Source organism: Chroicocephalus ridibundus, chromosome 9 (assembly GCF_963924245.1).
Source record: "Chroicocephalus ridibundus chromosome 9, bChrRid1.1, whole genome shotgun sequence".
In the NCBI taxonomy this organism is placed as follows: domain Eukaryota; kingdom Metazoa; phylum Chordata; class Aves; order Charadriiformes; family Laridae; genus Chroicocephalus; species Chroicocephalus ridibundus.
Window position 1 is genome coordinate 759,369 of NC_086292.1, and position 27,808 is coordinate 787,176.

Sequence of the window (27,808 nt, forward strand, 5' to 3'; positions counted from 1 at the left end):
CACGCATCCCCGCGTGTGATTCCTGCAGGGATGGGGCGAGGCCAGCTGCAGGACGAGGCCATTACTCAAACCGCCTGGTTTTTAATTGCATCAGGATGCAAATAAGGCAGGTCCTTATAAACCCGGGGCCGGTCGTGTGCCTGGTGAGGGCTGTGGCAACCTGGCTTCCCGGACTCCGAAACCCATCTTCCCTGCCCGCAGCCTGGCCGGAGGCGACAGGTAGGAGAAGGTGCGGATATAATGGGGGGGGGGGGAATGGAGTCATTCCCCTCTGCGGGAAGAGTTTCTTCCCCCACCTCAGCTCTCGCTCTCCGCCTTCCCCGAGCTGCTGCCAACCCTTGAATTTCCCCAAACCCGCACCCTCAGCACCATCCTGCCCCGAACCGCTCCCCAACGCCCGCTGCGGCCTTTCCCTCGGAAAAAGAAACAGGAATTTGCCTCGGACAGGACATTTTAGGCAGAAACGGGGAGCCCCGCTGTCCTCCCCCCCCGCCCCCCGTTCGGGGGACGGGGGGCGCACCGCGGGGCTCCCCGTTTCTGCCGGGGGATGCGGGCGGGGGTCGGTGAGAAACTTCCAGCCGCTCGACGGGGCACCGTGCCCGAATAGGGGGGTAGAAGGAGGGGGGGGACGACACCCATCGCCACCGGGGCGGGGACCCCCGGGGCCACCTCGTCCGTCCCGCCTCGGCGGGCACCGGGACTGCGGGCTCCGTCCGGGCGTGGAGGGAGCGCCCGCCTCCTCCTCCTCCTCCTCCATCTCCCCTCCCTCCCGGTGCGGAGCGAGCGCAGCTCCCCGGTGCGGGCACCGATGCCCCGGTTGCGGGGGGTCGTGCGTGTGCTGAAAGGCGGGGGGGTGGGGGGGCTCCGCCTTGCCCTGCCCCGCCGTCCGCGGCCCCTCCCGCGGGACCCCCCCCCCCCCTCCTCCTTCCCTCCCCTCCCGTCCCCTCCCCTCCCCGCCCGCCCGTTCGTTCGTTCCCTCTCCGGACTCGGCTGGCTCCGCACGGCCCCCCCCCACCCCGCGGGCGGGCAGGGCTGTCGCGGGGCACGCCGGGAGCCGCAGTCCGGCGGGGCGGCGGGGCGGGCGGTGGGGCTGGGCGGGGGGACTACAACTCCCATCGGCCCCCGCGGCGGCGGCTCGCTCTCGCCCTCACACTCCGGCTGCCGCTGCCAGTGTCTCCGCCGCCGCCGCCGCCGAACCGCCGCTCGCCGCCACCAGTGTCCGACCCGCCGCCTACGGGCAGGGGCCCGCCCCGGCCCGCCGCCCCCCCCCCCGCCGCCGCACGCACGGCTCGGGAAGCAGGTGCGTTGCCCGCCGACTCCCCCCCCCCCGCCTAAAAAAACCCCACACCGAGCCCCCCCCCCCCCCCTCAAACCGGACCGCCCGGCCCCCGCTGACCGGGCACCCCGGGCCCGCGCGGCCCCGCACCCACCACCGGGGGACGAAGGGGGGGTGTCGGGCCGCCCGCTCCCGTCCGCCTTCCCCCCCCCCCCCACTTCCCAACCGGGGGTCTCCATGGAAACGGTCCCGGGACACCCCCGGGGGGGGGTGTAGAGGGGAGGGGAGAGGGGGGGGTTGTCGTCCTGCGGCGGGACAGCGGCGGGGCCGGCGGGCAGTGACAGCGGGGACAAGGGACGGGCGGGCTCCGGTGGCTGCCCCGCGACGGCGCGGCGTGCCGCTGCCCTGCCTCGCCCGGGCGGCACCGGCGGCACCTGCCGTTCCCGGGGGTCGGTGCCGGGGGGCCAGTCCCGGAGCGAAACCTTTTTTTTTTTCCCCGGTGTGTGCGTGTTGGGGGCGGGGGGGGGGGGGGGGGGGGGCGGCGTGGAAGAACGGCGTCCGCCAAGCTGCGGGTACCGGGGCGATGGCGGAAGAGCCCTTCCCCCGGGGACCGTCGCCACCTCCATGTTCGGGGCTGCCCGGACGCGGCCACCGGGGCTGCGGGACGAGCGGGGACCGGTGGGAGAGGGGGGGGGCAACTGTTGAAGCGGGGCGGGCGACAACGGGGGCTGCGGGAGACGGTGCGGGGCAGCGCCGCGGGCCCGCGGCGCTGCCCCGCACCGTCTCCCGCAGCCCCCGTTGTCGCCCGCTCCCTGAAAAGGGGTTTCTTCAGCTCTTTTTTTTTTTTTTTTTTTTTTTTTTTTTGGCCGTGTCCGCATCAGCCTTCCCATCCCCGCCCAGCCCTTTCGGTCGCCAACCGCTGGGTTGAGCCGGTCCCGGTGCCAGCGCGGCGCCGGAGGCTGCCTGGTGGTGCCCCGTCGAGGGTTCTTGTCACTTTGTCACCTGGGTTCGGCGGTTTGAGAGGGGGCGGGGGGGACGGACGACGACCGGGGTCTGGCGTGGTGTGGCCTTCAGGAGGAAAACTGCCCTTGGGATGTGGCGAGCGTCGGCCGGGGATGGGTTGCAGCATTTCGGACGATGCGCCCCTTCTCAGACACTAAATGTTTTTTTAACGTTATCCACCCTTCGTGGCTCTTTTTTTTTTTTTTTTTCTCTATTCCTTAAAAATATGCGACAGCGGGCTTTCCTGGGGACAGCCCACTTGTCACGAGCGAGCGAGGGTTTAGTGACACCAGCCGTCCAGCAGCTGGGACTTATTATTAAAGGACTCCCGAATGCGCAGCAAACTTTTTTTTAAAAAAATTTTTGCAATGGGGATGTATTTCCTCTTTTTTTATTTCCAATTCATCGCCGCTGAGTATCTATAATTACTCGTGGTGCTACTGTGTCTTTAAATCAGCTTAAGCAAATGCGTGGAGGCAAAGCCTGGCTCAGCTCCGCAGCGGTCGGGGCTGCTCTGCAGCCGGTGGGAGACCCAAACGCGGCGTGGGGCTGCCCCCCAGGCCACCACTGCACCCCACGCCCAGCACCGGCTCCCGCCAACGGGTGGCCTGGCATCTCCGCGCTGGATTTTGTCCCACACGAGTTGTTCCTGGTCCGTTCTACCGTTTCTGACCTCTCCCTGAGCGGTAACATAACCTACGAGAAACCGTTTTCTTTCTCTTAGTTTTCTTGTTGAAATTTTTCCCTTTCTGTGTCTCACGCCTGTTGTGAGTCCTGCAAGAGGACCGTTGTGATTTTTTTTTTAATTTAATTTTTTATTTAATTTTAATTTTTTCGCAAGCAGTTTGCTTTAAAGGGGTTTTCTGAAGCAATGCTCAGAGCTGAATCCCTGCCGAGGCGTCTCGGGCACCCCTCAGGATGGGCACTCGCTCCGGACCTCTGCACCTCAAATGGACGCCCGACAATAACATCTAAAAAATACAAATATATTTTCTTGCCTGTGTTACTAATGGCAACGAAGATTGCCAAAGTGAGCAAACTCTCGCAAGTGAAGGAGACCATTCCTGCCGATGTGGACCGTTTCCTTCTGGCCCATCTAAGAGCCGATGGGGCACACGCCGCCGTATCCCCTGCTTTTGCTCCCCTCGAGTGGCGGGGCTGTAGGCGATGCACTCCAAGCGGCGAGTCCCGCTTGAGTTTCCAGCAGCCGATGTAGTTTTATATTTTGTAGCCGTCCGCGGGGGGGACAATAAAAAAACCACCCTGCCTTCGAGGTTTGGCTGCTCTCTGGGAATGAATGTCACAAAGGTATCGGCTGCGGGTGTGTTTCCAGGGTCAAAGTGCGTCCCGTTGCGTCCCTCCCGGCCTTCCACAGTGCCCCCTGGCCCAGGGAGCCGCACAGCACCCTGCAGAGCCAGCCACTGCGTCCTCCCGGCTCTCACTGCTCAGGGATGTACTGGGATTTCTCCTTTCCCATCCCCTAAAGCTGGAAAGTCGCCCTTTCCTTCCCCTGTGCCGCTGGCCCGCTTAACGCAGAGCGCTGCCAGCACAAAAGGAGGCACCGCTGACGGGCAGCGTTTTACTGTGTCCGTGATGGCTCCGGAGCCCAGCCGAGAGCATCGCTGTCTCTGCGGAGCTGCGCCTAGTCCCCACCTACATGACCCACAGCGGGATCTCCGGAGCTGGCCCCCGGCCTCGCCAGGCTGGCACAGCGGGGAAAGGCGAAGCTGCTCTTCGCCCCCAGGGAGCTTGTGCTGTTGTCTGAACCCCGGCTGCCGGTAACGGTGCACGTCGCTGCTCATCTGGCCCTTGCTTGGTCCTCCCCTGCATGCTTCGGGGGATGATATGCCTGCCCGGAGCCCAGGCGGAGGGAAGCCTTGCGCTGGGGGATTTTAGGAGACTGGCTGCTAGCATTTAAGTCCCCACCATCTCGTGCCTGCCTAGGCAGGATGCGGCTGAAACAGTGGCGATCTGGTGGCATGTAGTTCACGCACTGGTGCTGAGATGTGGGAGAGGAGAGGTGAGCGTCTTGAAATCCAAGCTGTTTCAGTATTCGGAAACGTACAGAGCAGGAAAATATGTGAAAAGCTTCATGAGGGATCAGGGCAGCACGGTCCTAAAGCAGAATGCGTGTGCACCGTGAAGAAGTGGCTGGCACAAGTTGTCTCTGTGAGGAACAGGGGAAAGCCCTTTCTGTGCCCGTGGGTCTGGGTCCACCGCAGCTGCCATAGAGGTGGACGACTGTAGGAGATGGTGGCTCTGGTTGACCTGGTCAAAGCAGTGCAAAAGTGGGTTAGGCCAGGTGGCAATGTAGACGTGACATCTGTCAGGGCAAACACCGGCAGTACCAAACCCTCTGGTAAGAGACAAACTCTCTGCTACCGGTGGCTGGAAGTTTGGTGACAGCCCAGAGAAGTTCCTTTGTTGTTGGCCAATGCAAGTGCTCCAGGAGCTGAGCGTTGAGCCAGGTCAGGGAAGTGATCCGGCTGGGGAATGACGGTCATTTGTGGGGAGAGGACAGCCCGCAAATCTGCTTTGTGGCTCCCGTACCCCTCTGCCACATTAACGCTGGGGCGGGAGGTGAGAGAGTGTGGGGGGTGACGTTGCAGTGGAAAACTTATTTAGGAAGCCTCACCTCAGGCAACTCAGGTTAGGATCCCTGAGAGCCGGGGAGCAGGCAGGATTTTAACAGGGGTCAGCAAGGAGATTCCGTGGGCTTAATTCCCTTCAGCGGTGTGGGAGCTGGTAGGTGAAGGCAGCGGCAGCCTGTCCTGCCGTCCTCAGCTCGGCCTGGGCAGAAACTACAGTTGTCTTGGCGCTGTTGGGATTTTAGCGCAAGGAGGATTTGTCTAGAGATAATTATTAGAAAACATCCATTCCTGAAGAACTTAATCTCAGGAAACTTGTTTCCATCGGCTGTGTAGCGGTATTTCAGAAGAGATAGTAATTTCTTGACTTAATCCAAGGGAACTTCCACATGTAGCTAAGCCATCGCTAACCTGAGTAAAAGCATGCTTTTACTACATGGAAAACATCTTCTGCTTGGTTTTTCTGAAGCCTGGAAGACACTGGTCGGCAAAGTAGCATCCTCTCCTCTTGCAAAACGACGAGAAGTTTTGTCTCAATGAACAACACCCCGCCCCAGTCTTTGCTTTTAATTCACCGTGTTAGTTTCATTGGAAATCCCTCCAAGGGCTTGTTGCTGGAGGTGAACATGTTCAGCACCCTTCTTGTTCACAATTCTTAGAGCACATTTTGTTCTGAGAGGTGAAGGAGCTTTAATATTGCACGACAAGCTTCTCCACGCAAAATGCTGTGTTGATGTTCTTATTTCGTTCTAAACTAGTTTTCTTTGGAGTTAATTAGAATTGGCTGGGCACCTATTTAGCTAAATCAAAATAAGACTCTGGCTTCATATACACTTCCTTTGGCAGAAGTAGCGGGTTAAGCAGATTCTGTGCCAGGCTGTGCCCTCTCTCCCTCTTGTTGAACCTGGTCTAGGACCTAGTATGGGTTAAAACCAGTCCATCTGGGAAAAAGAAGAGAAGTTTTTAACCAGAGATCAGCTCCCTCGTCAAGTTTACTGGGACACCACGTGGTTTCAGTGATGTGATTGAAGGGCTGAGGGGAGAGAAGGACTTCGATGGTTTCTTCAACAGCTTCTTCTACTCAAAGACAGGCATGTGAAACCATGCCCTAGTTGTGTTCTCCAAGGGGTTCCTACTAGTTTAATTACATGCATTTAAAGTCGCTTCAAGCTGCACCAGTGTAGACGAGAAATTTGTTCGCTTTCCTTGTGTTGACTCGACTAAAAGCGTGTTTTGACCCAGGGAGGCCGCCGTTGCTCTCTCTGGTTCGGCGTTGCATCGGGAGGCTGCTTATCCCTGTGTTTCTCAATAAACTTCCTGGTCCGCCTTCTTAAGGATGCTGTTCTTTCGCTGTTCGCGCTGGTTTGTGCTGGAGACCACGTCTGTTGTTTTTCCCCCATTGTATTCCTTCTCTTAGTTTAAGTCTCGACTCTTTTTTCTCTTCTGTTCTTCTTCGTTCCCTGTGAAATGCCTGTCTTTGGCACGTGTCCCATATCGTCCGTAGAGGATAGAGGCCAAGAATTCATGAAACAGTGTCTATCTCTGTTGCTGCGTCCTCCCAGCTTTCTCCTCGTGGCCGTCGTGCCTCCTCTGTTGACCGTCTCTTACTCAAGTGCTCAAAACGTGCTGTTTCTCCCAGCTCCTCACACCACCCTGTTAGCACTTTTCCCTTGCTGGACCTCTTCTCGAGTCATGCCTGATCTGTGCTTGTTTGAGGCTTCAGCTCGGCTCCAACTCCTGTTCCACGTTGCGCAGTCGTACGCATCCCCGTCCCCCGTTGCACAGACGGTCCCTTTTGATTTCTCCCAAAACATCTGTCCTGCCACTGTGCTCAGGGGCAGAACCTTTCTCCTCCCCTTCTTTCAGTTTAGCCTAAGATGGTGAAATCCCCGCAGATTGTTTGTTCCCCTATTTCCTTTATGTTGCATTTCTCTCCAAGCACCAAAAGACTCCTCCCCTTCCTGCTCCAAGCCACCTCTCATTCTCTTTGGGTATGACCCTGCTCTCTGTCTTAGCGTCTGCCCGGCTCCCCCCTCGTTATACGGTATTTCTTCCATCTGACAGTGCGTGTCTTTTAGCAGGTTTCCCCCTCTTCTCCTGACCTCTGGTTTCCATAGTCTGGCTGCTCCCTTGTGCCCTCGTACGTGCAGGTGGGTCTGTCGCTTCTTTTTTGCAAACGAGCTGCCTTGCCCCGATTTCTCCTATGTGCCTGGCCCTTCTTTTCCATCTGGAAGATCCCCACTGGCGTGTTTGGGCCGAGGCGAGGATGTCCGGCAGCAGCTGCATTCAGAGGAGTCGTTTGATTCCACGTCTCGATCCCTTGAGCTGCTGGCCGGTAGATCCCTGCGTAGCCCGTTTCAGCACGAACGGATGGCGCAAGCTGCTTCTTGTCCTGTTCAGAGCTTGTGTGGCCAGGAGTTTGTCAGGGAAAAGACAACCGACGGAGATTTGGGATCACGTGTCACTTTCAGCTTCTTCCCACTCTCACCCACTGCACCGAGAGCATTGCCGTGGCTCTGTGCCTGCTTTACCTTCGGGTGTTTAATATTTCTCTGAAGCATCTCTCTGCCTTTTGCAGTCAGTCCTACTTGGTTCAACCGAGTCCACTTGTTAGCACAGTAGATCCTCTCTTCCTTCGTTGCTTTTTCCCTGATACGACTTGAGCAGCAAAGCTGCCTTAATGCTTGAACACCCAGCGCTGCACGATTGGCTGCAACGTTCTCCCTCGAAAGCTCCACCCAGCCGACGGTGCGTCTTGGATGCTCACGAATCTCTGGATTTCCTCATGTTTTCCACCCGTAACTCCACCGAATACCAGCACCTTCCTGACAGAGGGAGGGGATAATCACTTGACAGCACGTCTGACAGCACTGTTGGCAAACCTCTGCCTCCTTGTTTGAGGCTTTCCCCTTTCAACCTGCCATGTGCTGGTTTAGCAAAGTCCTATGAAGCCGTGGGGATGTCAGCATTTTAACAGATCATCATCTTGGGCAAAGCTCTGTTTTACGGCTCGCTACCCGGTGCTGGCCGTCCCTCTGGAGGGAGAAGGAAAGGGGAGGAATCTGTCGAGGGATGCGTATGTGTGTGAAGACGCCTGTGTGAAACTCTCAGGGTAGCCAGAGGCTTTTTGGCAGTAAAGTTGTTTAATATGAGGATAAGCGGACTGTGGCTTCTGTCCCAAGGCGCTGCTGATTTCGTCCAGCCCTCTTCCAGCCAGATGTGTAGTATCTCGGGCGTTGTACCCCGTCTGCCTGGCAAGGGAGAAGTCTGGCAAAGCTGGGGGTGGCTCTGAAGCGTGGTTGAATGCGAGCGTCCTGGGGAGATTTACCAATCCTCTTGTTTTTCTTCTGTAGGCAGAGCGGCCCCTCGAGCCCCAGCAGGTCCTGGTCGGTGACGAGCAGCTGTCATGATCTCTACAGCACCTCTCTATAGCGGGGTGCACAACTGGACCAGCACAGAGCGGATTCGCATGTGTGGCCTCAACGAGGAGAGGTGAGGTGCGTGGGCGGCGTGGTAGGGGAAGGAGGAAGAGAGCGGGGAAACTGGAGAGGCTCCGGGAAGGGAGCTGGTGCTGGCTCAGTCCCTTCTTACTAGGGTGTAAAACGGACTGTGGGACGAAAGAGCCGCGGGGAGGGGATGGATATGTGGTCAAATGGTGGCATTCTGTGACGGTCCCCACATCCCGTGCTCCAGCGAGCAGGGCCCACAAGCAGAGTGCGCTGGAGGTCTCCACAGAGGCACCGTGGCTGTGTGTAGCTGTATTGCCTCCGCGGTGTTGGGGGGTGGCGAGCCTGGGTCACCTGCATGTGCTATTGGCTTCACCAGACCTGTGCTCTTAACTGCCAGGGGAGGGAAAGAGCTTGACCCACTGCGAGCCAAGGCACTACGAAGAGCTTTCGGTGGCCCAGGGGGGGTTAGTGCAGACCAAATGATTAGATGGGAGAGTTGTGACATGCCACCAAATAGGAGATTAGGGAGGATTAGTGGCTGGGAGGCAGAATCGATCAAGATGAGTTCCTGGCCTGCCCCGTGGCTTTGCACCACCCTTTTATTCCCGCAGCTCCAGGGTCCTGTTCTCGAAACTGATCTGTTTGTGGCTTCCTTGAGGCTACGACGTCTGCTCAGCGCATTTGCTGTTGCTGGAGCCAGAGAAGGTTTACGGGCTCAAAGGCAGCGCGTGCTGGTCATTCCGTGCTGCGGGTGTTGAGGCTTTTGGTGGCGAGTCCCCGAGCGCTGGTCAGGAGAGCGGTGGGACAGGGACGAGCCTCGGCTCTCGCTCGGGGCAGGCAGGCGGGCGGGCAGAGATCATCTTCAGCCCTCAGCAGCTGCTCGGCCCGCCGTGCGTCCCTCAGATAAGGGCTGGGGATGGCGTTGCCCTCTGCCTCTCCTCAACCACTCGGAGCTACTCCGCGTTTACAACAAACATTAAAGTTTGGGGCGTTGGAGCGGGGCTGGCTGCAGCCGAGCGCTCTCCCTTGGCCGCCGGCCCCGTTTCGGGCCGGGCGGGAGGCGGCTGGCCGCCCCGTCCCCGGTGCCTGGCTGTCGCGGGCTCGCCCGCTCCCGGGGCCTGTGGAGGAGCCCGGGGCGGGGCCGGGGCCGGGGCCGGGGCCGGGCAGGCCGCGCCGCCGCCGCTGTCCCCGGGGCCGTCCCGGCAGCTGACAGGGCCTGGGCCCGCCGCCGGCGGGGCAGGTCCGGCCCCGCCGCCGTGGCGTGGCCGAGGGCGGGAGGGCCTGGGGTCCGGGGCCCGGGGCCGGGGCCGGGGCCGGGGCCGGGGCCGGGGCGGAGCGGGGCAGGCAGGGCCGGGGCGGGCCGGGCCCCGCTGTCCAGCTCCCGGCCGCTCCGCCGCGGGGCCGCGGGCCGCCGGCTGCGCTCGGGCGCCCCCTGGCGTCCCGCCGCCGCGCCGCCCGGCCGTGAGGAACCGGCCCCGGCCCCGCTCCGCTCCCCCGCACGGCCCCGCGGGGACCGGGCTCCGGCGGCTGCGGGACGCCCCCTCCGCTCGTCCTCACCCCGGCGCAGGGCCGGGCCTCGCGGCCTGTCGCGGCCGGGCAGCCGGGCGCCGCACCCCGAGCGCCGCCGGCTGCGCTGAGGCGGCCTGGCCCCGGCCGGCCGTCAGCCGCGCCGCCATCTGATCTGCCCCGAGTAACGACAGCCGGGCGGGGGGGGCGGCTGTGGAACCGCCGCCGAGGGGGCGGCAGGGCGGGAGCCCCGCGCAGGGAGCGGGCTGTCGGGAGGGTCAGCGGGGCTTGCGCTGGGCGGAGGGGAGGCAGCCCCGAGCGGGGACCCGGCGCCGGGGCAGGGCAGCCCGAGGGGAAAGCGTCCTCCCATCGCTCCGGTCTGTTATCTGTTGTGGAAGGCTGGGGGGTAGGGGAGCAAATCCAGGAGAAATCGCGCCATCAGCAGAAACTAAACTATAGCTGTTTTATCCTGGCACCAGCAGCTTGTTTAAACGACCCTTAAAGAGCAGAAAATTGTCACCGGGTGAATACTGCTGGGTCGGGAGTGTCGCGGGGCACGCGAGCGCTCTCTGCCCAGGCTTCGCGTAGATCGTGAGGACAGCCATCTCCTCGGTGCACCCCGTTTCCGTGGAGCTCACAATCCTTATCTGGAATTCAGGCTTTCCACTCAGGAATGGTCTTCCAGAGAAAAAGGGTCGAACGTGCAGGACGTTGCGCACCAGGGCGGCTGCAGGCACCCGCTGCTCGAGTCACGGACAGCGGGAGCTGAGGAGCTTTGGCGCTGGAGGGAGATCTCCACGTGAGGCTGGAGCAGAGCAGCAGGGGGGGGGAAGTCCCAGGGCAGGGAGTGAGCGCGGCCGGAGATGGAGGAGCGGGAATGAGGAGGTGCCTGTGGAAGAAGAGACGAGCAGGATGGGGTTCGGAGGAGGACGTGTGGTGGGGCAGAAGGGGAAGCGGAGGGGACAGGCGTGGGGCCAGGCTGTGACGCAGCACAGTCAGGGAGAGCTGGGCTGGCCCATGGTGAGACCATGGGGGTCAAAATGGCTGTAGGCAAGGAAGGTGCACATTGCTGCTGGGCCATGGAGACAGTCCTGTCAGGCCTGTAGGAGCCGTAGGGTAATCACTGGCATGTGAGGAGGTGCTACCCGGTGGGCAGAGCTCCATGAACAGCAGTGCTCCTCATCCCCTCAGGCTGCGGTGGCCAGTGCCCGCCATCAAATGTGTGGTGACAAGGAGCTGGCTGCCTGGAGCAGGCACAATTCTTCAGGCTGCCAGCTGCTCTGCTGTCCCATGCGGGGTCAGGGAGGGGTGGGATGCTGGAAGGATATCTTGGGGTTTCATAATGCTGTGTCTTGTTCCTCGGCTAGGAGAGCCCCCCTTTCTGATGAGGAGTCTAAAACAAGCAGCTCCCAGCACTTGGGGTCTCAAGAGTTTTGCGTCAGCAGCAGCCTTTCCAAGGTGAGCTCCTTGCGTGCGTGTCTGGGTCCAAGAAGGCCTTTCCCTGACAGAACAGGACAAACAAGAGCATCTACCCTAATGGGTCCTGCAGGCTCCTTCTCAAGAGGGAAGCACCCAGGTGCAGTAAGGGCAAAGCAATGCTCTGGTTCGGCAAGAGCTGGTTGTCGCTTCTGCCTCTGTGTCCGGGGGGGGGTGGGCAGAGAGAAGGCCCTGCCTGCTTCGCTAGGAGCAGCTTGCGCAGCTCTCAGGAACACCTTCTCCCTTCTTGTTGCAGGTGGAGCTCACAGCGGTCAGCGGTGGTGGCAGCAGCGCCCAGGGTCTGGATGCTGATGGCAAGGTGGAGGAAAAGCTTGGGCCCAAACTGGAAGAGCAGCCACCTGATCCCAGCCCAAACCTGGAGTGTACAGGAAAGACTGTGAAAGATGATGCCCTGGGCCCTCTGGCAAGCCAGGGGGATGGCAGAGGGCAGGAGCCTGCAACCCCCAGAGCTGCCGAGCAGGACAGCAGTGGTGCTGATGCTGCCTGGACACCTGCAGATCCTCACAGCGACAAGCAGGCTGATGCTCCTCCAGCCTGCTCCGTGGCTCCAGAGAGTGAGCCTGCTGGGAAGGAGAAAACCACCCCAAGTGCTGGAGCACAAGGGCCAGGCGTGCTGGCAGAAGGGACGTTGTCTGTGGTTGTCTCCAGCTGCAACACCTCTGCCTCCACTCCTGCTACTTTTACTTTGAACAGAGTGTGCTTTCCCACATCTCAGGCCCCTGCTATGCAAAAAATGCCCCTGTCCTTTCAGGCTGGGGCAGTTCTGAGCCCGAGCCAGTCGCTGGTGTACATCCCACCACCCAGCTGCGGGCAGCCGCTCAGCGTGGCTACGCTTCCAGCCACCTTGGGGGTCTCCTCCACGCTCACCCTCCCCGTCCTGCCTTCCTACCTACACGAGCGTTGCCTGCCGGGCATTATCGCGTCCCCAGAGTTACGCTCCTACCCCTACACTTTCTCCGTCACCAGACCTTTGGCTTCAGATGCCAAAGTGGTGTCTGTGGAGGTGAATCAGCTTAGCTGCCCTTCACCCTCGGGCGGAAGCAGTGCCCAGGCTGCTGCCGAGGGCGCTCCCCCGGCCACCGCTGGCCCTTCCCTCTCATCCAGCCAGGCTCCCCCGGCAGCAACGTCTGGGAGCGCTGCTCCCTCTTCCGGCACTGTTGCGCACGCCAGAGCCCCGGCAGCTCCCGAGCAGCATGCACCGGGGGCTGCCACTTCACTCTCTCCCTTGAAGTCCCCTCCACAGCTAGAGCGTGAGATGGTCTCCTCTCCAGAGTGCAGCGAGATGCCTCTCGATCTCTCCTCCAAGTCCAATCGTCAGAAACTGCCTCCACCCAGTCAACGCAAAACACCTCCCATGCCCATCCTCACACCCGTGCACACCAGCGGCAAAGCACTTCTCACCACGGTCCTGTCCAAGTCCCAGCGTGCGGCCCAGACCACGGGCAGCAGTGTCACCTCGTGTCTCGGCACCACCCCTCCCTTAGTCATCTTCCCCGAGTTCCTGCGCAACGGTGAGCAGGGCTCCTGGGTGAAGAACACCACGCTCATCAGCACCATCCCAGGCACCTACGTCGGCGTCGCCAACCCGGTGCCTGCCTCGCTGCTGCTCAGCAAGGACCCTGGTGTGAGCTTCAGCAGGGACCCGCGCCACCTGCCCAAGCAGGAGCCCATTTCCATCATCGATCAGGGAGAGCCTCGCAGCGCTGGGGTTCCCTGTGGGAAGAAAGCCAACCAGGTCAGCACAGAAGGACAGCAGGATCCTGCCAGGAGACTTCTTCATGGCAGAGTTGCTCCAGGAGCTCCTTTGTGTCAATCCAAGGACATCTCCACCTGGAATCCCGGCCAGGGGAGTGTGTACCCGCGATGCCCCGTGAATGGGAAACCTTCCAATCCTCAGCTTCTGCCTCTCGGCTGGTCTCCTTATCATCAAACCCCTCTGCTTTCAATTGGCATCTCCACGACAGGGCAGCTGCCCCCAAACCAGAACAGCTCCTGCAAGCCAGCTGGTGCAGGTGAGCTCCCGACATTCCCGAGCGTGCAGCCCACCGAGTCCAGCACAGCCGCCCAGAGCCTGCCGGAGGGGCTGCCCAGGCTCCCGCCTCAGGAACGGGAAGCTGCAGCCAAGAGCAAAAGCTGCCGGTCCTTGCCCAAGCTCTACGAGGAGCCGGCCAACCCAGTCCCGCTGGATGCAGGTCCATCTCTTCAGACCAGTGCTTTGGATGTGAAAGGGGGGAAGGGGAAGCTGGACAACCCTCAGAAGAGTCAGGAGTGCGATCAACCAGAGGCTGACTCCAGTAAGGAGGGCAGCGTACAGACTGAGGCTCCCCCGGGGAGCTGTAGCGTCAAACAGTTGGATGCAAAGCCTAAAAACCAAGTGTTAGCAGCATATTTGTCGCATGATCTGCCTGCGGCTGGGCAGCAGAGCCTGCGGATGGTTTCAGAGGTGCCCACGGAGAGTCAACAGAAGGAGCTGGGCTGCGAAGGCTCCCAGGAGCCACCAGCTGCAGAGCCCCTCCAGTGCGTGCGTCAGGTGGATCTGTGCAGGGTCAAGAAGGAGCGAGTGGAGTGCGACGTGTCATTTACTTCTGTCACCTGCCTACGAGCTGGGACTGCTCCCCAGGCCTTTGCCGAGGCCAAGCTCAAAGGAGCGGGACAAATCAAGCAAGAGGGCAGCGCGCGCTGCAAGTCCAAGCGGCAGCATGATGGGGACACCAGGCAGTCCCACAAGAGACTGAAGTGCCAAGCCCAGGACAGCGAGGAGTCCCCAGGCAAATCGGGGAGCCGGAGTGTGCATGGCCGGAAGGTGGGTGGGACGAGCTGGGGGTGTTGGGTTATGGCAGAGGTTAGCAAGTGAGCTTGGGGGTGAGGAGGGAGCTCCACGAGGGAGGGTAGCTGAGTGCACAGGGCTTTCTACCCATGCTCTTTGGCATTACCTGGCAGCGGACTAACGTACGCGTGTCTGCAGGTTATCTAGAGCAAAAATGGATCTGGGGTTTCAAAAACACTGAAGGGCATCAACATGATGAGTGGGGTACAGCATTTTGTTCCTTCTCCTTTGCTACTCCAGCTCACTCAGTTGACGTCTCAAGCTTCAGTCTGTGTCCTCCATTCACAGTGGCGAAAACACCACGACGATCCGCATGAACTCAGCAAGCGAGAAGGCCGAACCAGCCTGGGATCAGTGAAGGATCACAACAGCCTCAGGGTAAAGCGTAAGCGCAGGAGGCCAGCGAAGACGGAGTTCCCATCTCCAGCACACCGTGGGGACAGCCACGAGGAAGGTACTCTTGTGAATGGCAGTGTGCTGTTGCAGGGTCAGGCTGCAGCAGCTCCTGTCGCCCTGATGCCTGCGGGGCCAAACCGCCGCTCCCCTGAATCCGAGCGGCCTCTGGAGCTGGTGGCTTCCTGTAGCGGCTTGCAATGCAAAACAGAGCTGCAGCATGATGCTGGACTGCCCTTCCCAGGCCAGCAGGCCTGCGCGCACAGATGTGTGGCGTGGTTTCTCAAGGCTCGCTTTTCCCCACAGGTTACCTTGAGAAGAAGCCCAAGAACAACTTCCGGGATTTCATTCCGGTGGTGCTGAGCAGCCGGACGCGCAGTCAGTCGGGTGAGTTGGTGCCAAGGGACCCAAGTGGGAGTCTTGGGTGGACTGTGAGCATTTCCCTTTTTATGTGGCCTTGTCCCTGTCTTCTGTCCTGCCTTGCAGGGTTTTTCTTGTAGATACTCTTGGCTTTTCTGCCAGCTAAAAATCCTACTTTCTTGCAGGAAACGTTGCTGGCTCTTCTGCTGGTGTGACGGGAGAGTGTGATGTGACTGGTCAGGAGATTTTACCGTTGCTGGAGGAGGATCAGGAAGAAGAGGAGGAGGAGGAAGAGGAGGAAGAGACATCCTTGAAACATCGCAAGCTGCGAAAATCCCACAGGACATCACGCTATCACAGTCGCAGGGACAGGGACAGGTCTCTGTCCGAGAGGAGCAGCTGTTACACAAGGAGGACCCGGGAGCTGCCGTGGAGAGTGGAATCACCCAGGCAGCTGTGGGAGCCCAACGAGGAGGAGGAAGATGACAGCCACATCAAAAGGAAGAAAAGGAGACGACAGAAAAGTCGGAAATACCAGACAGGGGAATATTTGACTGAGCGAGAGGAGGAGCGAGTGGGCTACCCCCACAGGAGGCGAAAATCCAAAGCAGGTACAATCTGGGAAGGGGTTTCTGGTACCAAGCTGGGGACCAACGTGGTTTTTTTGTTTTGTTGCTTTTTTTTGTTGTGCTTTTGGGGGCTTTTTGATTTTGGGGTTTTTTTTGTAATGATGAAATTCCATCGTTATTAATGGCTTGATGTACACAGCATGAGCTTCAATTGATCAGCTCTTCTTTGAAAAATGTTTACAGTAAATTTGGGAGTAGGAAACAGCAGCTTATGTGGCTAATTAGACACTGATCTTACCCTTAGATTAAGACAGAGGGCGTGGGAAGATGAGGATCGGACGAGGTAGCACGGTGAAATATTTCTGGACAAGCATGAGCCCCTGGGAGTAGTGTTCAGCATTCCTGGCTGAAGTAGAGGGAGATGGAGCCATCACAATTCAACCAGGCTTCTTTATGCTTTGTCTTGCTTTATTAAGGCAACTTGCAAGCTTGCACCAGGGAGCACAAGGGCGAGAGGATTAACAAAGCTAGAGTGTCTGCAAGCGATGGAGAAATCCCCCTCTGTGGTTCGTATTTGCAGCTTTGCTAGGAGGAGAACGCTGTGCCACCTGCCTGCGTCCTGCTTGCTGCTCTACCTCTGCTCTTGCGTTTTCTCCCATGTGGCCAAAACTAAATCTGTGATCTGCGTTTCCCCGAGGCTTAGCAATCTCTGCGGTCCCTTCTCTCTGCCCGTGCAGGGGCAGTTTCAGGCTGTTGGAAGTAAGGCTGGGATTCATCCAGCAGCACACAGATGTCTCGGTGCGTGTGCTGACGGCTGGCTGGTAGCTCATAGCTGTGTCCGAGTGTCCCACAGGTAACTTCTGTCAGGGTTGCAGAAGAGCATGTCCGAGCCACAGTGTTGGGGGAGGCACTTCCGCCAGCCCTCCATATGCTTGGACCTTTCTCTTGGAGGTGATGTGGTGGATATGGACCTGTTGCCTTCTGCCACATTGGTGCTGAGATCGACAGTCCTCAGGAGAGGCTGAGATGCTGCTGAAGTGCTGTGAAAAGTAGTAGAGATGACCACTGTCCTCCCACTGGCTGCTCTCCCAAGCTACGTTTCTGCTCTGGCACAGTTTTACGCTATTGCTGCAGTGTCTGGGTGCCTCTGTGAGACAAGGAGTAAAGTTTCTGATGGGCTTCCTGGCATCTTCATAGTTCAGGGGTGCTCTCAGACTGTGTCCTGCTGATGCCTGTTTCAAACAGAGCCTGAGAAGGCGGTCTGAGCGCAGCAGCATCCGGGAGGGTTTTCTCCAGGAGCTTTACCCGACGGTGGCAAGAGCAGAGGCTATGCAGGGCCAGCACTTGAGCACAGCCGCTTTCCAGACTACGGCCACCTGGGCTTCCCCAGCACCCAGAACAACTAAACTAGGGCTGTCCCTACCCAGGCCTTCTACAGCTCGTTTGTGGGTCTGTTGTCCATGAATATGCCTGTCATTGGGCATCTTTTGTCCATGCTGATGGGGAGAATCTCCCTGATAGGGACAATCTGCAGATTCGCTGTTTCTACTTACCACAGTGCCTCCACCGTGGGTCTGGATTTCTGGATGCGCAGCCATTAGATGAGCAGTTTGTGTGCCTGGTGGCAGAGATCTGGGTTGCTGGTCTTCTGTGCTGTACTTACAGAAGCTCCTCATTCCCGTTTGTCCTTTAGATTTTAGGTACCGGAAGCAGAAGGAGTCCGTGCAGGGTAAAGGCACAGAGCTACGACTGAGGAGCAGGCTTTCCCCATCCCCCCGAAAATCTCAAGGACGCCCAGACTTTCGGAATGGCTTCTTCCTGGAGCACTCAGACAGCTCTCCTGTCCAAGAAGAGCTGGAGAAACCGTCAGGAAAACGCAAATGTAAAACCAAACACCTGGCAGGAATCTGTGACGAGGGGAAGGTACGGCTTGGGCTGATGAGGGGAACACGCATGGGGAGAGAGAGAGAAGGGGACTCCTGTTAGTAAGCCGTGGCCACACGTGCCAAGGAGTTGTATTCCTTTCTTTTCCAGGGGAAAGGCTGCTGGAACCAGCCAAAAATGCGCCCTGTGAAGAAGCCACAGGACTTGTGGCCACTTTGTAAGTCCCGTCGGGTCAGCCCAGGGAGTTCCCCCGAATTGCCTGTGGCCCAGAATATTCCTCCTGGAGCTCGGCGGCTGATTGTGAACAAAAATGCAGGGGAGACCCTTCTGCAGCGAGCAGCTCGCCTGGGCTACAAGGTGAGTTTTGGTTCCCTTTTCTGCTTTGTGTCCTGATGATTCCTGTGCTGCCTTGTCTGGGTTTGTGTGTAACCGGGCCTGCAATGATCTCCTTCCTGTAGGACGTAGTGCTGTATTGCCTGCAGAAGAAGAGCAGTGACGTGAACCATCGTGACAACGCTGGCTACACAGCTCTGCACGAAGCCTGCGCGCGAGGCTGGATCGACATCCTCCACATTCTGCTGGAGCACGGCGCCAACGTGAACTGCAGTGCACAGGATGGCACAAGGCAAGCCAGTGAGAGGGGGACATCTGGGCAAGCGCCGAGATGTGCAGGGGCAGGGAGCAGGGTGTGTTTTTCAGGAAGAGCTGCTGGTCATCACTAGATCCGTCTTAACCCAAAACAAAGCATTTGCAAACTCTTCTAGTCTCTTCTTTTCCTGCCAACGTTTCTGTCCTTGCAGGCCTGTCCACGATGCAGTAGCAAATGACAACCTGGAAACCATGTGGCTTCTACTCTCCTATGGTGCTGATCCCACTCTGGCCACTTACTCTGGGCAGACGGCTGTGAAACTTGCCACCAGTGAAGTGATGAAGCGCTTCCTCTGCGGTAGGTGCCAAGCCTGGGGGTGGCAGTGCTTCCATCCTTCCCGTCTGGCAGCATACGGGACCAAACCTGGGTGTCAAAGGGTTTAGAAGTGCTTGAGCAGCAGGTGACAGAATAACTTTATCTCTGTCCTGTCATGTGTGTGTGGTTTTTACCACCCAATCTTTAATTACAGAATTATATACCATTTTCCAAATAAGTCACTTTTCAGTCTTTGAGGTACAAGGGAGCGGCAATGCTGTGGTCACACAACCAAAGACAGTGCTGTGCACGAGGGTTCAAGACGCTGTGCTGTAGTTCCTGGTTCTACTGCAGAACCTAAATGAACATATTTTTGCTGCCAAGTAATGATGCCCTCTACTCGAAAACGGCTCTGCCCCAAGTGCTCCCTGCCTGCCGTTGCTAGAAAGGACCATTTTGGATCCCTACGGCCGAGAGCGAAGCACGCCTTCTTTCTGCACGGTTTGTGTAGAAGCAAGATGGGTGTTGTGGCTTCTACATGACAGCAAGGAAGAGACAGCTAGAGTAGTGGTGGTTCCCAGGTAGATACAAGGGAGAAAATCTCCAGTGTTGACAAAACCAGCCAGCTGTCTGTCCGTGCTCCTCCAGGCTTAGCTGTACCCGCAGGTGTAGGAGATGTAATTTTGAACTCAAGACAACCCTAAGAGCCTTGCTTTCCAATCCACTTAGTGTTGTCAGTTGTTTTCCCCTTTCAGCTTCTCTTTCATGTTCTCAGGACCAGGGTCATGTTCTCCTCTCCTGAGCGAGGGTACCCTTCTTGCAAGGTACGGTGCAGCTTTTGCCATCATGCCTACCTGCAAAGTGGGGAAAAGCAGCAGAGGTGAAGTGGCTCACCCAGCATTGATGGATATGCGTGCCAGGATCATGCTTTCACCAGTAGATAAGCATTAACCCTCTCAATTTTTTCTCTTTAGATTACCTTTCTGATCTCCAGGGGCGCACTGATGGGGATCCTCGGACAGCGTGGGACTTTTACAGCAGCTCTGTGCTGGGTGAGTTCAGTCTATGCCATTTCATTTACAGCAGAGAAGTAATGCGAGGTAATGACCCATCATTCACTCAGTCTGTCCGTGTCCCTCCCAACTCACGTCTTAGAGATCTTGCCGTAATGTTATGTGCTGGGATTTGCTCCTGAAAGGGACTTTTTCTTTGGGAAGATGTATGTGTGGAACCCTCCAAGTAGGCTCAACGCAGCGTGTGAGACTAGACTGCTGGTGATTCCTGAGGGTCTTTGGCTGTCGGTCCTGGAGCATGTTATTCATGTAGCAATTCTTGTTACTGCCCTGATAACCGGTCACCAAGATAAAACCGAGGAAGGTAGAGGACGTACTTATTCCTTCAAGGTGTATAGAGGCCTTGAACTTCAAGGTTCCCAGGGCTGCCCATCCCTCTCCTATGCTTTGGAGGGGAGGCGTTCATCTGGGGGAGGTCCTCTTCTTACAGTGCCAGGCATTGCCCAGTGAAGGCACGATTGGACCTGTTACTGTCGCTTCTTGAAAATTGTGGTTACCAGCTTTGAAGTTTTCTCGAAACGATACAGGCACAAGGTCCACAAATTGTTCACTGTGTTGCTCCAGTTCCCCTCAGGGTCCATGAATGAAGATGTTCTGGATCTAGCCGTGGGCCTGTGGTGGACTGCAGAGTCCCTCCCAACCGTGTCTGAGGCAGCAGATCAACACTCTCAAGCCCTTCAGAAGGACTTGGGTTATTTACGCTGGCAAGCTAAAAGGCTATTGATTTTAGTTGCTCCGTCATTTCCGCCATCCTTCTAGAAGTGAAAAAAATCAGATACATATGCTCTTGGTAGAGGACTTATCCTTGGAGGACCCTGATATCTCTTTGTTTCAGAGCAGAAATTCTGTACTCCGAAGAACGCTTTCTTCGTAGGCTTTTGCACCTCAGGCATGCCAAAGAAACAGTTCAAACCACAGTCGTCTTCTGGATTTCTCACTCTTGAAGCTATCACGATCCTTTAAGAAGCCGCCTCTTTACCACAAGAAAAACTCTTTGACTAATATTTTTAAACTGAAGATACTACCACTTTTGATTTATCACTGGTTCCCACTTGGATTCCTCTGATGAACAAGGAAGAAAAATTGCCTGTGGTTTTGTGGGTAGGAGAGTTTGGCTCTCTCTGGTTACTACAGCAGGCTGAGTTCTTGGTTACCCAGAGAGCTCCTGTGCTTGAGTTCTAGTATCTGCGTATGGCCCCTTCGTCAGTGTCCTTTCCTCTTGAAGATCCTGGCCTGGGACTGCAGACTGCCGATTCTCATACCCTCTAGGAGACCCACTGCCACATGCAAGTCATTTAGAAATCTTGTTTTTCATATACCCTCATGCCTGAAATGAAACAAGTGGATCTTGGAAAAGCAAGCCGATTGTGTTTCGTTCAAATTAGCTGCTTGTTTCAGTTCTTTCATTTCCAAATCCCTCGGCTTGTCTTGAAAAAATCTTGTCTTGCATCATGTTTTCCCACATTTCTGTCCTCCACCCTTGTAGGCAAAAAGAAAGGGGTTATTTTTTTCAGTAAGCAAACCACCACCGACTCTTCTGGTGTTTCTTGGGGAGTGGAAAAAGATGACCTTCTCTGTTAAACCTCTTCCAGTGGGCCTTCACACTAAATCCTGCCCACTGTGGATGTGTCTCTACTGGGTTTCTGTCATTCACGTGGTGCCATCTGCCAGGTTTTGTCTTTCTTGTCTCCTGTGCTACCTGAAGTTGGTTAACAAGCCAGACAAATCCTGCACTGATCTGCCTGTACCCTTCCTAGAAATGTCGTTTTATCCTTGCTGCAGTGGAAAGATCTTTCCAGCATTGGTTGGGCTGATGCGTGCGTCTCAGGCGCTTCAGACTTTACTGGGTACCTCTGCACAGCACTTAGGAGAATGTAGGTTCCTCCTAGACGTGAGAGTGATGATCCCTGGAGAAATGTCAGCTACACTAAATGTGCCGAATCTCCGTGACTTTGGTGTTGCTCGTGGGACATTTCTCCCTGGCTTGGAGAGGGGATGGCGAGATCCCAAGCTGAAGTACCACCACGCTGCTGTCAGTCACACTGCCCCTCCTTTCACCTCTCTGCGTGGAGCATTCCCAGTGCTGCCCCTGGGGAGGCCGCGTGGCAAGCAGCAAGGAATAACCCGCCTGGGAAGTAATCCTTTATCCGGCCAGGTCTGTTCTCAGCGGGCACAGAAAGGGACCTTCCTTTCCACCCACACCTAGATCGGCTCCCAGCACTGGGGAAAGGGCAGTGTTAGACCGGGGTCACCTCTGCTTTGCCAGGCACCGCTGCAGGACACTGGCGGAGTTGGCAAGGAAGAGCAAGATGCCCAAGCCTGCGACAGCGGTGTTCACTGAGTGTTTCGAAATGGGCCCTTTAGGCTCAGTTACCTTCAGCAGTCACCTCGGGTCACCAAGAGCGGATACTCCCCGGGGCAGGGAAGTACCCGGTTCCTGCTCTGGAGTAACTGAGCTGCTTCCACAGCAGCAAACCAGCTCCGCAGAAAACAGCTCTCCTCCTTCAGTGGTTCAGTCCTTCAACGCTTCCCTTTCCATCAGATCCACCAGCTGAAGCACAAAGCATTGTGTGTCCCTCCGGGTGGAGGAGAAAACCCAGGCCCCTGCTCGATCTGTTTCTGTTCTTCGAGGCAGGAATGTTGTCCATATTTTCCTGTAGATCTGCAAATCTCTGGGGGCCAAAAGATAATGAGAGAAGCCAGGGTGTGGGATCTCAGAGGTCTGGGTATGGTAAAGTCATCAGCGTCTCGCACTCCGTGCTACCGTGGTTCCAGATACAAAGTCCCACTCCAGGGTGTTGTTCTACACCTGGGACTAGCATTGTTGTGCCTGATTGTCCCCCTGTTACTCTGCGGTGGTACAGGATGTTCCTGTTCTTGTCGCAGCCTTCGCTCGGGCTAACGGACAGGACTGAGTGAGAAGAGTTCTCAGGAAAGACATTGGGCCAAATTGTTGCCACATTAAGTGCATTTAATTCTTTTTTCCTGCGTTGCTCAAGAAATTCGAGTTTTTTCAGTGATGGCAACTGAGCTTTGCCTAGCAGTGACGGCGGAGCAATAGTCGTGTCCCTTGTTTTTGTCCTATTCTACAGTAAGTTTTCAAGATTTAAACACCCTATTTTTCTGTTTCTTAGGGACTTTTTTTCCTTGGCAGGACTAAGATATGAAATCTTTTTTTCCGTGAGACCCTGTTTGAGCCTATGTCTCCTGTCATCTGCTGTTGTTTCTCTGTTAAAATAACGTTCTTGCTGGGTGCTGGGTTGATTCGTAGAGCAGTATGGTGCGTGGAGCTTTCTCATGCAGCACACCACAAGATTTTTTTGCAGCCTTTTGTCTCGTGCGTGGCGTTGAACTTTTGTGTGATGGGTTTATTTGCTGACCGACACATTTGGTCCGGCTTCTCTCTGTAGAATCTAAACTCTATTTTCTGGAAATTTTGGGGGTTATCCTGTATTATCTTAGCAGGACAAACTCACTTTGCAAACGCAAGACTATTCATGCCTCTTAATAATAAAATCCAGGCAGCAAGTTATTTTTGAACAGATGCTTTTCAGATTGGCGAATAGTAAATTTAACTGCCTTTAAATGGTTTATGGATCAAGAGTGCTATTCTCCATCTCCTGTGGAAGCAAATCCTGCTGGAGCTCAGATACCTCCTGGAACAGCCAGCTTTAAGCCAGAAATCTGCGGGGCTGATTCTCTGAAGTCATGCTTCTTGTTGTTTGGTTGTATTCGTCTCTAGATCTGCGGCACAGTTTGGTGGCACAGCCTTGCGGTCCTTATTTAGACACAGTTGCTGGCACGCACCTCTAGATAACCTGCTGACAGTTGTCGAGAGCAGGATCTGGGTGGAGAAGTACCCAGCAGAGCGCAGTGCCTTCCTTTATGGGATCTGTGCAGACAAAGCATCTCGTACGTCCACCTCCTTCCTCTCGGCACAGGTTCTTCCAGGCCGAGGGCAGCTGTGCTGGCCGAGGGCAGGGGGCTGAGGCCGTTTTGGGGCGAGTCTGGGGGTGAGCGTGTGGCTGACTCAAGAAAAGACTGCCGGGCGAGGTGGCTCATTTTGCAAGCAGGTGGTGCCTCGTCTCACGTGTGGGATCAGTGTAAACCTGAAGGTTGCTGCTGTGACATAAGGTGTTCTTTCTACCCAACCCGGTCACCGAGTGGAGCCTGGCTGTGCAGAGCAGCCAGCGCTCACGCAGAGTTTCCCCGAGACGAGGGGCTGGCAGGAGAGCAGGAGGAGCCCCTGGGACTTGGCTCTGACTGCCGCTGTGAGGTTGCGGGAAGGCGCACCGTTGCGGTGGGAGCTGGTCCAGCTGGGCAGAGCTGTTCCCCAGGGAGTGATGAGCACTGGCTGGTGTGAAGCTGTGAGCTATGCCAACGTCTGTTTTCCTTCTTGCAGAGGGGAAAGATAGCATTGGATGCGATCTTCTGCTCAACCCTCCGGGAAGTTCAGACCAGGAAGAAGAGGAACAAGAAGCAGACAACTTCATGTTTGAGTTCTCAGACAAACCGCTGCTTCCCAGCTATAACCTCCAAGTGTCGGTCTCTCGGGCGTGAGTATCTTTTCCTGGAGCAGAGAGCATTTGGGTGACATTAATGCTGGGGGGAGCAGGAGCACAGAACAGAGCCCTTGAACTTGTGAGGATAGCAGCCATACAACAAAGCCTTCGGGTATCCGCCAGGTGAGGGATCACGTATATGCAACATTCATGCCTGCCTGAGAAACTTGGAGAGCCCAAGCTGACTGCGTGCTAAGGAGACAGGCCGTATAGAGTTGCGTTGTGTCCTGTAGGTCTCAAAGCACTCTTCCAAAGGAGGAGATACCTTTATCCTTGTTCTGCAGGTAGAGACACAGAGGAGTGGAGCTGTTGCATCTTCTCTGGGTGACATGCCTCTTGTGGCACACTCCCCATCATGCACCATCTCGTAATGAAGCACTGCAAAGACTCTTGTAGAAAAATGTGAGGGTAGAAACCACACTTTGTAAGCCCCAAGTCAGAGAAGCAAGTGGAAGATGCAGGGTAAGATGGAGTTTGTTTGACTGGCTCTCAGAGGTCCACCTCTGAGGAGGTCACCTTGGTCTCTGGTTGCAGTCAGCAAAGTCTCGACAGCAGCATTTATCCAAACGAGGGCAGGAGTGACCGTCAGGCTGAGAAGAACCGCAGGGTGTGACAGATCAGCTCTCCAGTGACCGTGGAGGAACCTGGGGGGGTCACTCACTTGGATGGGCACTCCCACAGTGTAGACGTGCTCAGAGATGTCCCAGCCTGGGATTCCTTGGCTGGTGGCCAGCACAGCACGAAGCCTGTGAAGCCCTTCAGTCCCTGTTTTAGTCTCCTTGGTCATGTCCCCCAGAGTTAATGAAAAGAGGAGAAAGACTGAGGGACTACAGGTGATGGAGACCGATACATGAGGGAAGCGGACAAGGAAGGACCCCTTTGGTTTAAGAAAGCACTTGTTTTAAAGCAAAACCCAGAAGCAGCACAGGTAAATCCAAAAAGAGCTGGATTTGCGTCGGCCATCTGGTGCCTGATGTTCTGTACCACGGGAGGTCACAGCCCCAGCATCCCAGATGGCAGCACATCAGTCACTTCAGCTTCCGGAGGCTAAGAGCAGCTTGTGGAGGTTATTTTCCTTCAAATTAGGATTAGAGATACCGGGTTGGAGGCAGGGCCATGCGGGAGCAGAGTCAGTGTCTGGAGATGTGCAGCTCTCGGGGTCCCGCTCCTCGTGTCCCTGCAGAGCTCCGGCCGTGCGACGGCAGGGGAAACACCTGCATCCTGGGACAGAGCTGGCCGTCCCCAGCGAGCACGGGGGTATCACCAGGGCTGTCCCTGTGCAATCCTGCAGCGTGGCCAGACACGTTCTGCTGCCGTGCGGTGTCCCTGGGCCGTGCCTGTCCCTCTCTCCTCCCGCTCTTGTTGCTCCTGGCCCCATTTTTCTCCAGCCATGGTCAGCAGCAGCTTGCACTGATGGGTCCCAGCAGATTGTTTCCCCTCCATCGTGGGGAAGGCTAAATCAGGTCCCAGCACTGGAGCAGTTCTCCTTTCTCCACCTCCCATCTCACCGTGGCTGTTGCGTTTGCGTGGCCTGCAGAGGGGGCGGAAGGCAACTTGCAAGAGCCAGCGACAAACGTGCTGCTTCTCTGTTTAGCAAATTTCTGCCCGTCCTGGGCAAATCTCTTGTGTTTAGCAAATTTCTGCCCGTCCTGGGCAAATCTCTGCCCAAGAGAAGTGGCTGGGCGGGAAATGGAGCCCCTGGTGTGGCTTTTTGCTGGGCGGGGATGCTGCTGGGACACTGTGGGAAGCATGACTTCTACACCCGTGTCCCTGTCTTACTTTGAGTGCTTTATAAAGGTGTGACCTGCCAAGCAGCGATCAAACCCAGGTGCGTCTCCGAGCCCAGGTCCTGCACGTGTGGTCTGTGCAGGCCCTGTGGAGGCGAGGCACGTGGAGAATAGTGCCTGCGGCTCGCCGGCGGCGCTGCGTGGCGGGGAGGGCCAGCCCGCCGGCAGCTGGGGCGCGGTGAGGTGGGCAACGTGCCTGCGGACCCCTCCGCCCCTAACCCGCCATCCTCTTGCCGTTCTCGCAGGCCCTGCAACTGGTTCCTCTTCTCCGACGTGCTCAAGCGGCTGAAGCTGTCCTCCCGCATATTCCAGGCCCGCTTCCCGCACCTGGAGATCGCCACGCTGCCCAAGGCGGAGTTCCAGCGCCAGGTGTCCCTCAGCCAGGTGCTGGCGCAGGAGGAGGTGCAGGAGAGCCCCGAGCCTGCGCAGGGCCCTGCAGAGACAGTGGAGCTGGTGCACTACGAGCCCGAGCTGCTGCAGCTGCTGGGTTCGGCAGTGGAGTACGAGGCCTGGAGCAGCTGACGGGGACGGATCGCTCCCTGCATCACGAGGCAATAATAAGGACCAACGGGAAGCAGCCCTCTCAGCGCCAGCAGCTGGGACCCGAGTCTTTGGCCCGCCAGTCCTCCTCTCCTCAGGGTCTCCTCCAGCTGGGGAGAGAGGACCCTTGCCTCCAAGGACTTCCCAGGGTCCCTTCGCCACGAGCAGCGGCGTTTGCAGCCGTTGGCCCCGTCCAGCTATGGCGGGCGATGAAGCCCCCTCCGCGGGGCTGCGTGAGCTGGAACTTGTGGGGCAGCGGCAGCTCTGGCTCTGCCGAAGCAAGGGGTGGTGGGTGCCGCTGCCCGTCCCCGCCTGTCCCCACAGAACTGCGCCTCTCTGTTTGCCCTCCCCCTCCCAACGTCTTCCATAGTATTTATTTAATTAGTATTTAATTTGTAATGTTTCCTTTGTTTTTGCTGAGTCTGTATCACTGTGATGGTGAGCTCTGGGCTAGGGGATGGGGGCTTCCTCCGGCCCTTCTCCGACACTCCCCCTGGACCAGCCGGCCCCTGAGCCCCACACCCGGGGGGGTCACGGCCCTCGGGGGCTGCGCTCTCGCACCTCGGCCGAGAGCCTGGGGACAGTCACTTCCCTTAGTTTTGGAGCCGGCTTCTGCTGGAGGCGCTTGCCTGCCAGCCGAGAGCCAGCCCCGCTGCTCCATCCTCTCACCGAGCTCCTTCCCACATCTCGTTCGTGCTGCTGCTCCCGCTCCCCGGCGGCTGTCCCACGGGCAGGCGCAGCCCGCGCTCCCCCAGCACACCCCCTGCTTCCCAGCAGCTTGTCCCCCCGCTCTGGGGTCTCTCGCCACTGCAGAAGCCCCCTCCTTGCCCTGCGCGGCGTCTGCTCGGCCTCGTCCCGCTCCCCGCGCCCCTCCGGTGTCACCAGGAGCAGTTCTCTGGGAGAGAGCGGGCAGGGTGCCCGCCGGCCGGGCGCGGGGCAGGGCTGCTCCGCTCCCGGGAGATGGTACAGTTTTATTGTACAGGTGCTAACAGGACTGAGGACGGGACAATCTTGGTTTTTCTGGCTCTCCCCTGCTCCGCAGCGGGAGCGTTGGGTGGGGTTTTTTTTGTTGGTTCGTTTTTTTCTTTGTGTTGTGTTTCTTCCCGGCCAGGGCAGATGTTTCCCCCTTCCCCTTGGACTCCCAGCCGCCAGCCTCCCCTCCTGGGGGCCCGGCAGCACCTTGTTTAAGCCGAGGGTTTTTTTGCCTTTGGGTGTGTATTCTGGTTGCTCTTTCTGATTTCTGTTTTATTATAAGCAGCAACAGGCTGTGGTGTCAAAAACACTGATGTACAGAAAAAACCTGCATCAGGCCCCCCGTCTCCTGCCTTTTCTTCCTTGTCCTGCGGCTGATGCCTGCTGCGGGCAGGGTTCCTTGCGCGATGGCCCCCCCGCACACCCCGGGGCCACCAGCCTCTGCAGGGCTCAGTCCTGGAGGCGTTCAGCAGCTCGGGGGCCACCGCCCCGGGCCTGGGGACAAGGAGGCCGAGGGAAGGCCTTCTCGCTCCCCACAGCTCCATGAAAGGAGGGGGAGCCGGGGGGGGGGGGGGGGGGGGTCAGGCTCTTCTCCCAAGGAACAGGCCATGGGACAAGA

General features: G+C 57.5%; 1 protein-coding gene across 1 annotated transcript; it reads left to right on the top strand.

Moving 5' to 3' along the window:
- Positions 1 to 1,160: 1,160 nt before the first annotated feature.
- BCORL1 (BCL6 corepressor like 1) lies at positions 1,161 to 27,499 on the top strand. Its single transcript, XM_063346597.1, has 14 exons — positions 1,161 to 1,300; positions 8,220 to 8,358; positions 11,189 to 11,279; positions 11,554 to 14,121; positions 14,434 to 14,599; positions 14,845 to 14,925; positions 15,084 to 15,509; positions 17,161 to 17,390; positions 17,502 to 17,708; positions 17,810 to 17,976; positions 18,152 to 18,297; positions 19,230 to 19,307; positions 23,731 to 23,884; positions 25,923 to 27,499. The coding sequence occupies exons 2-14, from the start codon at positions 8,273 to 8,275 to the stop codon at positions 26,197 to 26,199; spliced, it is 4,677 nt and encodes a 1,558-aa protein (XP_063202667.1). The 5' UTR covers positions 1,161 to 1,300; positions 8,220 to 8,272; the 3' UTR covers positions 26,200 to 27,499.
- Positions 27,500 to 27,808: the final 309 nt, after the last annotated feature.

Coding starts and splice junctions, on each gene's coding strand:
- BCORL1 (XM_063346597.1), top strand. CDS start 8,273: ATGATCTCTACAGCACCTCTCTATAGCGGGGTGCACAACTGGACCAGC. Junction 14,600..14,844: donor TGGGGACAGCCACGAGGAAG/GTACTCTTGTGA, acceptor TTTTCCCCACAG/GTTACCTTGAGAAGAAGCCC. Junction 17,977..18,151: donor AGTGCACAGGATGGCACAAG/GCAAGCCAGTGA, acceptor CTGTCCTTGCAG/GCCTGTCCACGATGCAGTAG.